At 39.9% G+C, this 16,646-nt stretch overlaps 1 protein-coding gene across 4 annotated transcripts in view; it reads left to right on the forward strand.

Annotated features, from left to right (window-relative positions):
* LRRC1 (leucine rich repeat containing 1) overlaps positions 1 to 16,646 on the forward strand; it is a 105,410-nt gene that overhangs the window by 59,291 nt on the left and 29,473 nt on the right. For 2 of the 4 annotated variants that reach the window (XM_052809235.1, XM_052809236.1), the window contains exons 11-14: positions 9,939 to 10,054; positions 10,969 to 11,141; positions 12,618 to 12,754; positions 14,635 to 14,754. In XM_052809235.1, coding sequence (XP_052665195.1) covers positions 9,939 to 10,054; positions 10,969 to 11,141; positions 12,618 to 12,754; positions 14,635 to 14,754 — 546 coding nt within the window. Of the gene's footprint in view, positions 1 to 9,938; positions 10,055 to 10,968; positions 11,142 to 12,617; positions 12,755 to 14,634; positions 15,862 to 16,646 lie in introns of those variants that run through there. The other 2 variants (XM_052809238.1, XM_052809237.1) reach the window with 2 other exon arrangements.

Below are 16,646 nucleotides of genomic sequence, written 5' to 3' on the forward strand. Positions count from 1 at the left end.
GTGGTGATTTGGTGGCTTGGAAATGCAGAATGTCTTTGCAGTTGAGCAAGAAGGCTTGGATCTAATTAGCTTGTAACTAGTAATTCCCCATGTGGGTGTCGGGTCCAGCACTGTTTGAAGTCTGGGAGTTCTGGTAGAGTGAATGCATTTAAACATCAACATGTGTCTTCTGCATGTAGTATAAAAATACTGCCGAAGTCTTCCTTGCCTCACTCTTGAGAGCAATAGCAAAAGGAAGGTTTCATATTCTGAAAAATGATTCGGAGTGTTTTTGGTTTTGGAGATCTTGGGACTACTTTAGTCTTTAAATGTGATGACCTGACGTGATCAAGATCACTGATACCTGAAATCTTAAAGCTGTGATCACTAGGACTTCTTGTGTATTGTAACAATATATGGAACGAAATGAGGCTAGAATTTCTGTTGTGAAACTAAATATAAGGAAGACCCTACAAGTTTAGTTCTGTGGTAAATTCTGGAAGGAGGTCGGCGGAAGCAGCATCCTGTGACTGGCGCACGGGACTGCAAATTAGTTCTGTTTGCACTACTGTTTCTCTGTAATTTTTGTCTTAAGTGATTCTCCCCCTTAATTTTTCTATCTGTTTCTAAAATGTGGCACTGAGGTCGTAGCTTTTGTTCACCACTTTCAGTCACTTCAGGAGCAGGAGGGGTACATACTCAGGTGGCAGCTGGGGGATAGGAATTGAGAGGAGTATCAGGTCTGGCTAGTGAGCACATACTTCTGCTCAGGCCCGCTTACTTGTGGAGCTTGGACAGCTTGAGGAGGAGGTGTGAGGAGGAAGCAAAGTGGCTGGGACCTGGGAGATGGGGGAAAGCCAATGGTCTGAAGAGGACGGATCAAGCAGGGGCAGAGGATACTGCTGTGGCACTGGCAGCTGCAATTCCAATGGCCCAGGTCTGAGCTGCCACAGGTCGGTCACCTAATCAGGGGTCCACGATAGCCCTTATTCTCTTTTACAGATTGGCTTGTACATGTATGTTTGATGGGGGGGGGGAAGATGAGGGAGGGAAGAGAAGATGTGGATACTGTAGCTCCTCTAGCAGGACAGTGTCTCCTCAGCAGAGGTGCTGCTGGTTCTGAACAGAAAATTGCAGAGGATGTACCCAGATGGGTTGCATGAATGCTAGCAAGAGGCAGGACCTTGGGAAAACCATGTTTCCGGGTTGGGATGTGATGGCAATTTTGATCTTGTGCTCATTCAGCAGAAACTTGCCATGTCTTTACAAAGAACTTAATTTAATACATTATGCAGGCGTCTTAAACTATCTGTACTTGAGACTCGTACAATTTTGTGTCTAGTCCACCTTTAAGCAGAACTGCTCTGAGTTTGTTATAGCATGTAAGGTTTTACTGATACACTTTATTTCCAGATTGGCCATTAGTAGCTTACATAGTGTATAAGCACTTTTCTTAGTTAATGAATTTCATGGTATTGGAGATGGTGCATGAGGGCAAGCAGTGTGGCTTGGAAGGAGCAGGGACAGGAGCAGTTGAGAGAAGACTCGGCTTCAGAAGCAGGTAAAGCAGGGTTAATACAGAGTGTGTCTGTTTGGGAGTGAAGTGAAGAACAAGAACGTGTGTGGAGAATGTTAGTGCACATGAGGGAAAGGGGAGGGGACACCAGCACAAGGGGTGGGATAAAGTCAGGGATGACTGTGTTTGGAGAAGGTGGATGATGAGGAAATCTGGAATGAGGTATCTGGAATGAGGTGAGCTGGGGAGTTCTAGGAAGTCCAGGAAATAAAGATGGGAGAGGGTGATTCCCAGGGAGCTTGGCAGAGAAACAGAGGAAACAGAGCCCCTTGGCATCACTCCTTTGAAACAGAATTTTGGTTTTTTCCCCTGTAAAGGTCTCCACACCTATGTATCTTTCTCAGTAGAGCAAACACTTCGAAATTACGTTTAATGTAAGATTTCCAGAATGTTTCATTAAAGTATGTTTTGCTCTGTGGATTTTAAAAATTCTTTTATTTTTTATTTTTAAAGGAAGTCAGTCCTTCTCCAACTGGAGGCTCATATCGACCCTCTAGATTAGTGGGTTTGAATTCCAAGCTGGTAATGGTAACAAATAGAAAGCATAAACAACTGATGCAGTGGTTTGTCTCAAAAATACTGTTAATATGCATGTATTGCAGAACCTACCGTCTAGCTAACAAGACTTTTCAGTTTCAGTGTTTCAAGTTTCAGTTTCAATTCCTTGTGCTTAGGCTGTGCAATAAAATACTTTTCCCTCGAAGTTTTTACATTGCCTTCTTCTAATAGTGCTGAAATGCCAGTTTTGAAAACAGAAAGAAATCTACTGCTCTCTGCTCATGTTTTGTTTGTTCCTGGAGCTGCATTTTCTTTGTGTAGTATTTTTCTTAACCAGTAGCTTTTTGTTTTAAACCAAACCTGAATATTTCTGTAGTATAAGTTTTCTGGTTAAAATTCAGAGGAATTCAGTGAAGAGTCACGTTTCATAGCTCTAAAAGAAAAATGTTCTGTGTAAACAGAGCGCACAGATATAACGAGTGCTGTTTGCTGTTGCAAAAAGCATCCACATTAGCAGCTTCAGGGGTGCTGATAATTGCAAAAATTTGGTGTCTTGGTGAAATGTTCAACTTCCATTTTCCTTCTTATCTTTACTGACTTGGAAAAAAAACCCCAAAATGCATTGGTAGAGCACCTAAGGAAAACTGAAAAATGTGTCACCCTTTTTCTGTCTGTTGGAAGGTTCTGCTTGGCAGTGAGAAAGCATACCATCTTTTTAATTTATTTTCATCTCAAACTGACTAATTAATATTTAAAGCTGGGCACAAGCTTCTGACAGCAGTCATTTTCAGCACCCCTGCCTGCTGTGAGTTGCTTAAGATGTCTCCTGAGATAGTATGGTGAAGATTGGGGTCTCAGACCTTTGCACATCAATCAGTATTAGTACTTGTACACTGATTCCCCCTTCACAGAAGCAGAGGCAGAAGTAGAGTATGCACTGCAGATATTCTTGCTCGGTATCTTCCCCTCTTTTCCTTTCCTTCTTTTCCTTCCCGCCTTCTCTCGTTCTTTCTTTGCCTTACAGAGTGCTAGAACAGCTGTGCATTTGTGTTCTTCATCCTTATAAGAAATGGGTGTGGGACAGGCCTTTACTGGTGTCTGTTGGAGAGGGACAAAGACATAGTTTGGTAATGTGTACAGAAAAAATGGGACTCTACTATGGAGGAGAGTACAAGTAACAAATATTGTATCTACTTGCTGGTGTCTCTGTCCTTCCCTCCAAAATTGGTCCTGTAGCAGAGAGCTTTTATAGATATGATGGCAGAAATTATGTGCCTGCTCTAATATAACCTGGTGAGATAATCTGAGTTCTAGCCTTTTTGTGGTGGTGTGGGGGTTTTTTTGGTGGTTGTTGGGTTTTTGAGGCTTTTTCGTTAGCAGTTCAGTAGCACTGGATTTTGGGTCAGCCTGTCAAACCATTACATTGTCAGATTGTTGCAATGCACGCTTGTAAAACCAGTCTCTACCTTTTGGTCTAAGATTTCTTGACTTAAGATTATTGAGAAGCTTGTATGCAAATACTGCTTCAGAGTTTCCTGGTTCAAAGGTTCTTCTGTATCTGGTGCCAATATATTATAAGGTAAAACGTCAAACAGCTGAATGTCTGACCAAGACTTGAGTCACTGACAGATTTCATCTTCAGTATCTCGCAGCTTGATCCCTCTCTCACTGAACTGAGTGGCGAAACAAACTTCGGCAAGAACTGAGAATGTCTAAACCTGTTCATAGTTACAAATGTTTTTCCCCTTCGACTTGAAAGACCTGCCTGGTGACTTTTGGGTATTGAAATCCCACCCTGGCACTGGAACGATGGTGAAACTGGTGTGTTGATTTTGGCACTTGCATAAATAACCTCCTTGGAATGTTTTCCAGTTCATGTGCTTTTGTTAATGAGTCTCTACAACCTGCAGAGATCTGGTAATGTGTCCTTCCTGGCTCTGAGGTGTATCGTGGCTGAGAATTATTACTACAGTAGGTAAAACTGCAGGATTTTTGTTTGGTTTGTTTTTGGGTTTTTTTGGTTTTGTTTTTTTTTTTTTTCTTCAGTAACTGTGCTTTTTACATTTTTCTTATCTTTTTTTTAAGCAAGTTGGGGCCACTTTGTTGTTTCTGGTTTTAACTTCCAATGTCCTGTCCCTTCCCTCATTTGTGTAAAAGTATGTGTTTGTGTGTCTCAAAGGGACCAAAGGTACTAAGGAAAAATGCAGGAAAACTTGTCTTGAGTTAGAGGGCAGAGAAGCAATATTGCTGTGCTCCTCCCATACTATTCACAAGTGGTCAGGGGGTGTTGAAGTGAGTTTGCAGAAGATTTTCCTAGCCAATTTAAAGTTAATAATAATAGCTAATAATAGTGAACTGGGCAGTTTCTTCCACCTCTAAATGTATTCTGTGCTTGCAATTAAAGAATTAATCTATTGTATCCGGGGCCAAGGAAAATTCTGACTTACTTTACTTTGAATCCAAACAAAATTTTGGTTATGACACCCTGGAAAAGATTTTACAACAAGATAGGAACTCTGTTTAAGTTCCCAATGTATTTATCCAAGTTGTATCAGCCTAGTGAGAGTTCTTGATGCTGACAGCTGTATTGAGAGTTGAATAAAAGAGATGTGTCACTGGACTTTAAATAGTCACATGCTAAAGAATAATCATTGTAGTAGTTGTCATAATGTCGTAATTTTTTTGCATTGCTGTGGTGGGTTGACCCTGGCTGGATGCCAGGTGCCCACCAAAGCCTCTCTGTCACTTCCCTCCTCAGCTGGACAGGGGAGAGAAAATATAACAAAAGGCTCATGGGTCGAGATGAGGACAGGGAGGGATCACTCACCAATTACCGTCACGGGCAAACCAGACTCAACTTGGGGAAAATTAACTCAATTTATTACCAATCAACCAGAGTAGGGTAACGAGAAATAACACCAGATCTCAGAACACCTTCCCTCCACCCTTCCCTTCTTCCCGGGCACAACTTCACTCCTGGATTCTCTACCCCTACCCCCCAGCGGCGCAGGGGGACATCACACTCTTCCCCTGCTCCAGCATGGGGTCCCTCTCACAGGAGACAGTCCTCCACGAACTTCTCCAATGTGGGTCCTTCCCATGGGCTGCAGTTCTTCATGAACTGCTCCAGTGTGGGTCCCTTCCATGGGCTGCAGTCCTTCAGGCACAAACTGCTCCAGCGTGGGTCCCCTGCGGGGTCACAAGTCCTGCCAGCAAACCTGCTCCAGCGTGGGCTCCTCTCTCCACGGGGCCACAGGTCCTGCCAGGAGCCTGCTCCAGCGTGGGCTTCCCACGGGGTCACAGCCTCCTTCGGGCATCCACCTGCTCCGGCGTGGGGTCCTCCCTGGGCTGCAGGTGGAGATCTGCTCCACCGTGGACCTCCCTGGGCTGCAGGGGGACAGCCTGCCTCACCATGGTCTTCCCCATGGGCTGCAGGGGAATCTCTGCTCCGGCGCCTGGAGCATCTCCTCCCCCTCCTTCTGCACTGACCTGGGGGTCTGCAGGGCTGTTCCTCTCACATATTCTCACTCCTCTCTCTGGCTGCCTTTGAGCAGTTTTTTCCCCTTCTTCAATCTGTTCTCCCAGCGGTGCTACCACTGTTGCTGATGGGCTCGGCCTTGGCCAGCGGCAGGTCCATCTTGGAGCTGGCTGGCATTAGCTGTGTTGGACATGGGGGAGGCTTATAGCAGCTTCTCACAGAAGCCAGCCCTGCAGCCCCCCCACTACCAAAACCTTGCCACACAAACCCAATACAATTGCTTATACCTGTGTGAAAGATGCTAACTGGTAAAGGACAGCAGAATTGATTCATAGCTTTTAAGAAGTTAACAGACGCTGACATCGAAAGGTGTTATTTAACTAACGTAAATTGAAGGTCTTCTAAGCTTCCCACCTTTAATTTGTGTTTTGGCTTTAGAGCACCAACAGTGTGAGGATGCGCCATTGTAATCGGTGGAGTTTGGTCTGTGGTGATGAACAACTGTAAATGATGGCTGGGCTCAAGAGAGGAAGTGAATGGGAGTTTTGGGGAGGGATCTAAATGGGAAGAGAGGGATGAATCTGTACACTCTTCTTGGGTTTACCTCCAGAAAGCTGCAAAGGCGTCAACAGCAAGAAAAATCAAATAGCAGCCACCAGGTTATTGTAACAGAGAAGCGCAGTAAAAGTCGGGTGATCAAAAATACGCAACTGATGCAGGTGTCAAAACGACAGTCTGTCAGCAGTAGAGAAGAGGAGTCATCAGAAACATCAGCAGAGAAGTGATGTGATAAGACTTACAGTTCTGGAGGACTGTTTAAGACGGACTGGCAGTGGGTATGTGGATGCCAAAAAAGCAGGAGGCTGAAGTGGTGAACGCTGGTCATGATCAGAATGTAGAGGGGAGTTTTAGCAGCCAAACTGACATCCTCTCTATGTATGCCCAAGCCTTACTGCTTTTCCAGAACAAGGAAGCTGTCAGAAAGATGAGCCTCAGACTGCGATAGAAGAAAAGATAAAAAAATCCTCCATAGGGGTAGAGTTTTGTGTGGAACCCAAAGGGGTCCTAGTGATGCTCACCCTCTGAAGCAAGTCCACCTGAATGCAAGTGAGCAGTTTTGTTCAAACTTTACAGTACTGTAAAGTCAGTGATCTCAAAATTAGCACTTCCTAGTAATGATCATTTTCTGCCTGATGTGTGGGTTTTGTTTCTGTGGCTTTGTTTTTGTTTTTTATCTGGGCCGACTGTTCTTTGGAAGTGGTGGGATGAGACAAGTGAATAACTCTAAAAGTTGCTAGAATGAAGTAATTCCCAAGAATATGACTTAGACATGCACAACTCCTTTGAGGCCTTTTCCTGGTGTCTAGCTCACTGCAGAAGAACGTGAGGACTTCTTTAAGGCTCCAGTCTTTGGAACAGTTACTCATGTGCCTAGAACTAAGCACATGCTTGTCCCCATTAATTGAAGTCTGTGCTCAAAATGAACTATGTGCTTAACTGTTAAATGGGCTTGTGGTCTCAACTGTGTACTTGGTGCCTATGTGGTGGTTTGGCAAAGTCTGTTTTAAGCATGTGATCAAACCCTTGGAAAGCATGGCTCTTTGTCAGTTAATGACTCTCAGCCAAACCAGCGCCGTTCTGATACCGTATTACTTCATGGTGGTCACGATGATGTTTTCCTTTCAGCATGCCATTTAGTGTGTGCACTTTGCCTCAGTGGTACCACTTCGTGTTTAGGTTTTCAAACGTTAGACCTGATGTCTTTCTGTACTGCTGGATGGGTGTGATCTTTTTTTGAAATGACAAAGATTTTAGTTTTTTTTAAACTGTCAGCTTGTCTTTTTTTCTCTGTGAAATCTCAGCCGATGCTGCTTGTAAGATGCTGCCTTCATTTTCTAAAAAGTTTTATAAAAAAAATTCAGTGTCTGTTATCTCCCCCCACTACCCTATTAAAAAAAGAAAAAGAAAAAGGGTCTTCGCTACCTCTGAATGAAACAAAACCTTCAAACAATTGCCTATTGACTGATAGAGCAAAGTTAAAATAACTGAAGTTAAAATAACTTAGGAGTTCTAACCCTCTTTGGCAGTAGAAGAATGTATGTTCTGTCTCCATTTGTTGGCATGCAATTCTCCAGTATGGATAAAAAAAAATAAATTGAACATCTCTTGTATTTTCTTAATTGTTAGCCGCTTGGAAAATTATGGGTCAGGTAAATTGATAACCCTGTAAGTATTATTCAGTCCACGGTTCTACTGTTACCTTTCATTAAACTGCTTTAAATGCATGATGACTCAGGCTGGCTGGTTCCACTGCTGCATTTTTCCATTGTCAAAAGTATAGAAGTTTTGGTCTCATCAGGGCTGCATGGCTTTACGTTGTTTGTTTGGCTAAACTGTTTGGATCTCCATGCTCCAAGACTGAATAACGCAAAATTCATTCATGGAAAAGCGAACACTTTGTGTACAGTTAGGGCATCAGTTGCCAGCTCATCAACATTCACTAATTGTATCTCTTGCTTTTCACAGCTCTTCGTGTTAGATACACCAATCAGACACTTAGTGTTTGTGTATATATATACATTTTATTTTTTTTCTATATGGCACTGTATTCTGTGAATGCGTCAAGGCACGTTATTTAAGAATCTATACACACTGTAAAGTGAATAGCAGAATTGTTGCACTAAGAAATGTTTGCTTGCGATTTGAGTGCTGGTTTCTAAGGGCTTTGATTCACGAGCTGAAATGGCTAACAAGGTTGTCACTCCTAGTGTACATGCAGGGCTGGGAAAGCTGATACTCTTGTGAAATAGCTGCATCTTAGAGTGCAGTGATTTGAGGGAAACCATCCCAGATTTTGTTTTGTCAGAACGTTATGCTGTAACTTTGCACTGTAAATAGCTTGTGAATCAGAAGCCCCGAGCAGCTGATTGCTGCTTTCTTCCATTAAAACGTATTTATGGTACAAAGGAAGATGAGTGGGGTATAAATACTCCATTTGTTTGTTTTATTTTCGAAGTCAGAGTTGCATCCTTTAAAAAATGGCTTTTTCCTTGGTAAATAGTGTAGGTTAAATCAACATGATTTTTACTTTGACTAGTGGAAAAGCTTTTGTGGTCTTTGTCTGTAATCTCAAACTTGGGTTTGGACTGAATTGTGGATTTTGCAAAAACAGAACTGACAGTTAACTAGAACACATAATTTCAGCTCAGATTTGGGGACTCCTGACCAAGGTGTAGTGACATGTTGGCTATATTGTGACAGAAGAACCTTCTTGCATGTGTGTGACTATAGAAGTCCTCTAATTTTTGAACTAAGACCTTTCAGTAGGTTTGCTGTCTATAGTTAGGTTCTAAGTCCGCTTAACTTGAAAGCTTCAAAAGGCATTGGGATATTTTGCCTCTAATACCTGGAGTAAGAGAAGAAACTTTTTTTTTTCCCCTTATGGTGAGTTTTGGAACTGGCAAACAAACAGCAGTGCTTTTTGAAGCTCCGTATGATAAGCAAACAAAGGTAAGTTTCCTTTGTGAATAGGAACAAAGAGTTACTTGAACCAGCTTTCAGGTTGCTAAAACTAATAATCTTGGTGTTTATAGGAGTAGTAATTGCCATCTGGAACAAAAAGGTGGAATGTGGTTTTTTTTAAATCAAATGTAGAGGGTTTATTTTTCTGAAAACATGTACCTTTGATGCACAATACAGGTATTTTAAGGGTAAAACTGAAAAATCCCATCTTTTGCACCCCAAAATTAGCTTGGGAATGCAGACACTTATATTTGATTAAATTGGTAGAGACGGAGGATATTAGACTAAATTGGCCAGTTCATATGGGAATCATCTTGAAATTAGATGCTTCTATTAAAACAGGGCATCAAAGATGTTACTCATAAAGTCGTCTGCTTTTTGTGAACTCTTCATTACTCTTTGTGGACTCAGTAAACGTTGGGAGTTGATTGGTGTATTTAGCATTTTGCCTTGCCTAAAGCCCAGTTGCACTTGCTTGTATCTGAAGTTACCATGGGGAAAGAAAGAATTAACATGTAAAACATAGAGCTAGAAAAAGTTGAAAGATAAAGCTAGTATTTTTTGTGAGGGCTGTCTACAAAGTGGCATCTGTGTGGTTACTGATCTCTTCCTGGCATGGAAGGCTCTAAAAGGTACCTATTGGTAGAGATACACGTTATTCGCAGATACAAATGTTCAAGAAACTGCTCCAACAGGCTTGCTTCAGGTCAGACTTCTTTTAAGCTAACACTTGTTTGCAGTCTGTACCTCTGGGTGACGTGTCTGGCAGGCATCGTTACTTGAATGCGCTGTGACATATTACGTGACCCATACTGCATGCCTTTGTTTATACTATCATTCTGCAACAAAACCAGACTTTTTTTTTTTTTTTCCCCTCTAATATAGATTGGGGGGTGCTGCAGTCTTAACGTCTTTTCTGTACGTGACAATAGATTATCTCGAATTCCCTCTGAAATTTCACAAGCCACTGAACTTCATGTCCTGGATGTTGCTGGAAACAGGTAAGAGATTTTTGTATTGTCACATTCTTTTGCTGGATTTATTTAATTCTTTCTAACATCAAAAGATAATATGTCTAAGAATGCAGTAACAAAAAACCAATTATGACTTCTGTGTTAGCATTACTGATGAAATTGTCAAAGTAGTCTTCCCCTTTGGCCCAAAGTAGCATAAATTGTGTAGTCATGAGTACATTTTCTTGATTGCTTTGACCTTGAGGAAAAGACAGGATTTAAAAAAAAAAAAAAACCCAACCTCTGGATTTTTATATTTCTTAATTAAAACTGAGAATCTAGGCAATTTGGTAGTGCTTCAGCTGAAACTACCAGCCTTAATGTCAAGTAACACTAATAGTGAGTGTCTTATCTTAGAGATACAGTACAAGTAACAAATAATGCCACTTTGATCTTGCAGGTTCTCATGAATCTTAGTTGATATGCTTCAGACATCAAAATGCAAAAAGGAGTGGATTGAAGCATAAACCAGCAAATTAGTTCCATTGCTTAGTAGGAAGTGAAATGGGGGCGGGGAGAGGAAAAGCAAATGGCATCTCATCTATGCAATATAATTGCCTCATAGGCACTTACATATTTCTGTTCTGGCAATTGTGTATATATAAGGCTCCAAAGCAGAAGCAGCTGACTGCCTTCCAGGGCATTTTACTGCAGTAGAAGAAGCTCAGCATTGTTTTATCTGTTATTGACAGCTACAGAGAATTATGGTATAAAGTTGCAGATTCTTTTGTAAAGAATGGAGTAGTTGGAGTTGATGACCACTGCAATGCCTCTGTTAGAAGCATTAATCTCAATCCTATTTATTCCAACCCAGGGATATACACTTAAGAGTTGACTTCATGACCATTTATTTAGTCTCCGAGAGATTGCCCTGACTTTTTTACTTTTCTTTTTTGAACTAGGCTGACGTATCTTCCCCTTTCACTGACTACCTTAAAGCTGAAGGCTTTGTGGTTGTCTGATAACCAGTCCCAACCTTTGCTGACATTTCAGACTGACACAGACCCTGAAACAGGAGAAAAGATTTTAACATGTGTATTACTTCCTCAAATGCCTTCTGAGCCTGGTCACCAAGGTAGGTGCCTAGAGTCAGTTTTTCATTACATATAGAAGTACTACTTCTTTGTTTACTGCATTGTCTGTTCCATAAGTGTTTGTAAAACATGCATAAGCTCTAACAAGCTAAAGAGCAAAGTTCTGGTTGAATTTTCACTTTTAAACTTTTTTTTTTTTGTAATCATACTAGTTTTCAGAAGACTTTGAAAAACATGGCTGTGAGTGTTATTGAAAATACAGTGACACCAGTGGGCCAAGTAGTGGTGTCCATATTTGTGTACATTGATTATACATCTTAAATACATGTATATATAGTGAAAATTGGTGGCTTTCCAGCTATGATCTCTTTACCAGAAAAATAATTGCATAGCTAGTAATAAGCGGTAGACATTTTACTTTTTCGCAAGCTAATTTTCTTTCAAGCAAAGATGCTCTACAGTAACTTTATTATATTCTTCAACAAGTGTAGAATTGCAGTATAAGTTGCTATTACCTTTTGTGCTGAAACTTGCCTCTGGGTCAGGTGGAACCATAAACTCTTTTTCACTGTTGGCTGGGTTGCTGCTCCAGTAACTTCTGAATGTTTTTTGTCCTCAAGCTTTTATAGCTGTGTGTGAACATTCAAGGGGATTTATCTGAGCTAATATTTAAACTTGTGCTGTAATCACTGGAGAGTAATTTATCCCATCCAAGAACAGACTTTTAGAAGAAATCATGTGGATTCTTCTCCACTGAGTACAAAGGGGGCCTGAAGAGAAAAGCTCAGCTGTAGGTATCTGTATTGTAGGTACCCAAACTTACCTAGATTAATTCCACTCTTTCAATACTGTGCAGCTGGAGCAAATAGAAACCGTTAAAGCAGTAGATATGTAGAAATGGCTCTGTTTTGTGTAAGCTTCTGGATTTTAGGAAGACAAATTGCATTAAGAATTAAAATAAGTAAATGAATTAACCCCTTTGGATTTGGAGAAGATTAAGCTAGTTCAAGAAGAGCAACTGAGGTAGACTGACTTTCTCTAAAGCCCTCACTACTAGAAGTTAGATTTCCTCCTCTCCAGATGAATCTCATGGCTTCAAGGGTGGAAGGCTTGGATGTGTATGCCTGACAATACTGAAAGGATGAGGTCAGTCAAAGCAATGGTCCTGTGTTACAGAATGCCATTTAGGGAACTGGCTAATGTCATGTGGCAGCCATGATCCAGAAGAAAAGCATGTATAGTGTCAAGTATACTAAATTATATAATCAGTACTCTAAAACTGCCACAAACTTGAAACAGTCCAACTACAGAAAATTCTCATTTTTAGAGAAACTATTTATTGTGTGTACTTGATAACAGAAAAGTAATGCAAGTTCTGTTTTCTATCAAAAAAATAGAAATAGCCAATTGTAAATCTTCAGTAAGTGATTGGTTGGATATTGCAGTTATTAACAATATAACATGTTGATGTTTTAGACTTGCTCTGAATCTTTAGTCACATTTTGCTGTTCTAACAGATAACCTACCACGATGTGGTGCACTGGAGAGTTTGGTAAACGAAATGTCAGATGAAACATGGAATGAGAGGGCAGTGAATAGAGTCAGTGCAATTCGCTTCTTAGAAGATGAAAAAGATGAAGAGGATAATGAAATGGTATGTTTTCCAAGCCTTTGGATACCTGCAGACACTGTGACTTTAATGCAAAAGTGTAAAAAGTATCTGAGCTCTCTTGTAAATATTTCAGCTGTGACTGCATGCTTTTTGCGTATGTTTGTAGCAGAAACTGTTCATGCTGACTGCTGAAACTTTTTTTTTTTTCCCCTGCTTTGAATATAACTTATGTTCTAATGCAGGACAGTCTTTGTTTTGCTTTTTTTTCCTGTGTCTGCTCAGGATGTTTTCTTTCCAGAAACAAGATAGGATCTTTCCCTGCATCTGTGAAGCTTTACTGCCTGAAAGTGTATAGGGTCTAATTTAGGATTCCAGCACTCTGGCATGTGTATCCATTAAGTTTGCCATTGTTTGTCTCTCTAATTTCTATTTCCAGTCTCCTTCTTTCTCTCTTTATTTCTTCTTTTTTTTTTTTCCCCTCCACCATTTGCATTGAAACAACCATAGTGTCTATAAACAGCAAGAACGTTGCTCATTAGTTTCCCACTTAAAGGATGTGGGAACATCTGTCACTGTACTTATAAGACCTCTTCATTAAGTTGGGCTCTGCATGTCCTGAAGATCAAAATGCAACATGATCTTTAGCTTTATTAACTTTCATTATCAATTAAAAGTCTTTGTGAAGATTAAGACTGCTTCAATCAGATTTTCAGTATGCTTCTCTGATGCTCTAAAAACTTGCTGGTGGTCCTTATTAGAGCTCAGCTTGAGATAATTCAGGGCACTGTCGGATTGTAGCGCACTAGAAACATGGTCTTACTTTAAAAAGTGCCTATAAAAATTCTTAGTTAGTAGGGAAATGAACATGTAAGTTTTCAAGCAAGGTGGTTGCTTAATCCAAAGCAGCAGAAACTAAATGTCTCTGACAAGCGTGGTTTGTAGACTGACTGGTAAGGGAGTTCAGAATGACGCTTCTTAACAATTTTGCCAACCTGAGAATGTCCATACAATAATGAGGGCTCAGGTGTTAATGACAACTGCTTTCAGTCATGGTATTACAGCCTGACTTGAGGCAAGAACCTTTTTAGGGGAAAAAGAAGTTTATGATTCTACTGGGGAGGAGGAAGGGTGGATTTCCAAAGCAGTCTTGACCAATGCACCCATTTATGGGTCATCAGTTCCACTGTAATCTGCACGGTGTATGTGTATACCACTGAAAAGTAATTGCATGTATATGTGTATTGTACGGATACATATTTGTGCAATTATTCTTGGTGTTCTGTTGGTCTCTAATCTGGATGCTAACTGGGGGTTTTGTAAGTTTTGTTTTCCTTGTAAAGGTTTCAGCACAATGATATTAAATGTTCTTGTGTCTAAGATGGTAGAGAAATGCTCCCTCTTCTTCCTTTCAAGATATTTATTCTCAACTGTCAAGAGAACCAAACTGTGTGGTGGGCCTGGAAGGCATACAGACCTCCACACAAACATGTATTTGACACTGTAAAGAGATCTTGTGGGATTCCTTCAAAACCAGCTGAATGATTTTTGTTTGAAATGTGATCTTAAATCACTTAGATGGTTTTTTTTTTGGGGGGGGGGGAAATTCCCAACTATATTTATGAAAGAATCTTCACTTCATAACTTGTAATTGTATTTCACTTGAGTAGCTTTCAGATTAGTAGGTCAAGAGTGGAAAAAATTTGCTCCTAGACCATTCTTAAAACCTCTTTCACTGTCTTCATAAACAAGCAGCTATGAAAATAACGTTCAACATAGAGCATCATAGTTTGAAAAGGAAAAGGGGGAAAAAAATAAAAAAATCAATACCTAATATTTGGTATGTGAATGCTAAAGCCTTGAAAGTGTATGTTGTTTTTAAAAGAGTCAAAGGCAAAACCACTTATTGCGCTGTTTATTTTTAGAGAACACTTCTAAGGCGAGCCACTCCACACCCTGGAGAATTAAAGAACATGAAAAAGACAGTGGAGAATTTACGGAATGATATGAATGCTGCTAAAGGACTGGATTCAAACAAAAACGAGGTCAATAATGCCATTGACAGAGTGACCACTTCTGTGTAGAGTTTCATCTCCAGGTTTTACCTCCTGTGTCTTCCCCTGCTGTTGAAATGTTCCTGTCGTCTTCTGGGACCTCACTGAGCCCCTTTTTGTTTTTAACCAGAACCTGATTCATCATCTCCATATATGTGAAAAGTGCTGCCCACTGGAAGAAAGTGCCTTATTTCATCCAGGCAGTGAACCAATAATTTCCAAATCAATATTGTAATATTAACAGTGCTAGGCTTTTTTAAGTAGAATACACTACTGTATGCAGAATACAATATTTTTGTCTTAAACACAGGGGTAATAATGCTTTCCTTTTCCAGAGTGCTGGGACATCTTTTTCCCAGTGGCTGGATGTGCTGGTGAGAAATATAGTTTTGTGGAAAATTGATACACTTTTTTATTTTTTTGGCAGCTCAGATGGTGTAAATTTTAAATTTTTGTATAGGACTTTCATAACAAAATGATGTATTTCATTTTTAAGAGAAAATTTATCTTGAGCGGTACATATTTTAGTATTTGTGGAAGAGAACAAGTTTCATGGACAACTGTATTCATTCGCTTGTACCACCCATTGTGCCTTATTGTGTCTTCTATGTCATATTAGTCTTAAACATAGCAATTCTTGAGGAAAGTGAGTGGATTTAAACTTGGTCTCCTGTTTTAAATATGTTTTTCCTTTTGGACAGTAATTTGTTGGGATTTTTACAGCAGAGAACTTATGTTTATATCATGGGATTTTAGGTCGTGAAGCACAAATGTTAGTTTTGTTGTAAACAGAATTAAGATTAAAATGACCAAACTGCTATTGTTTATTACATGATGCACTCACACTTTAACTTAGTTGTAATGAAACATCTTATTTGGATGCTGTGTTGCATTGCAGTCACTAGAAATTCATGCTTCCGTTGTTTTTTTTTAAATGTGCCATCTGTAAAATAACTTGAAAAACAGCACGATAGACTTTCTGAAGCACAGTATGAAACTAGTTTTATGTATTACACAAGAAAGCATGATTCTTTAAAGTGCTTTGGTGGTTTTATATAAATATATAAAACCATAATAAAAAAATCTTTAAAAGCTTCAGTAGATTTATTGTATCATTAAAATAGCAATTAAACTATGTATGAATTAATACTGGAATTTACTATCATTGTTACTGTGTTGCACTTCCAGTGGTCCAATGCTGATTTCAAGGTCTTATTAAATCTGTGGGTTCTGGTTTGTTTATAAAGGTAAGTATTAACTGAGTTGAATTCAGTAAATAACAGTTTTGCAAAAGGCTGATAAAGATTGATTTTGGCGTCTCTGGGTTCTGTATGTGCCACGAACTAACAAAGGCCACTAACTTGTTCAGTGCAGGGACTTGAGCAGTCTGAGTTCAGAGCAAAGATTTGACACATTTAGTGTGAGCTAATGCAATGAACCCAAATTTCAACAAAATGAAAGACCTGGCACTTCATGTATGGCTAACCACATCCCTTCTGCTGAACATTTCTTTCAGTAATTGTTGGTTATGTGAGGGTTTCTGGGAGAAGATGGGAAAGGAGGAGATCAGGGAAGTGATAATAACTTCTGTTTTAAAATTAATAACTGCATTATTTGATAATTTTTGTAATTTAACTTCTTGATTTGAAGCTTTTACAAAAGGCACTGCTTTCTTTTTGATACTGAACAAGTAGGTATTGCAAGCTGTCTGCAGATATTCAAATCTAACCTGGCAAAATACATTAATTTTTATAATTTCTTCTTATCCCAGAAATTCCTTGTCCCAGAGATTCCTCATTTAAGCTTCAGGCTTCTCTTTGCAGAAGCTGCTGTGGGTTGACAGGTGTTAGGTTAGTTCATGGGTAGTGTCATTTCATTCTTCC

Source organism: Harpia harpyja, chromosome 15, assembly GCF_026419915.1.
Source record: "Harpia harpyja isolate bHarHar1 chromosome 15, bHarHar1 primary haplotype, whole genome shotgun sequence".
Classification (NCBI taxonomy): domain Eukaryota; kingdom Metazoa; phylum Chordata; class Aves; order Accipitriformes; family Accipitridae; genus Harpia; species Harpia harpyja.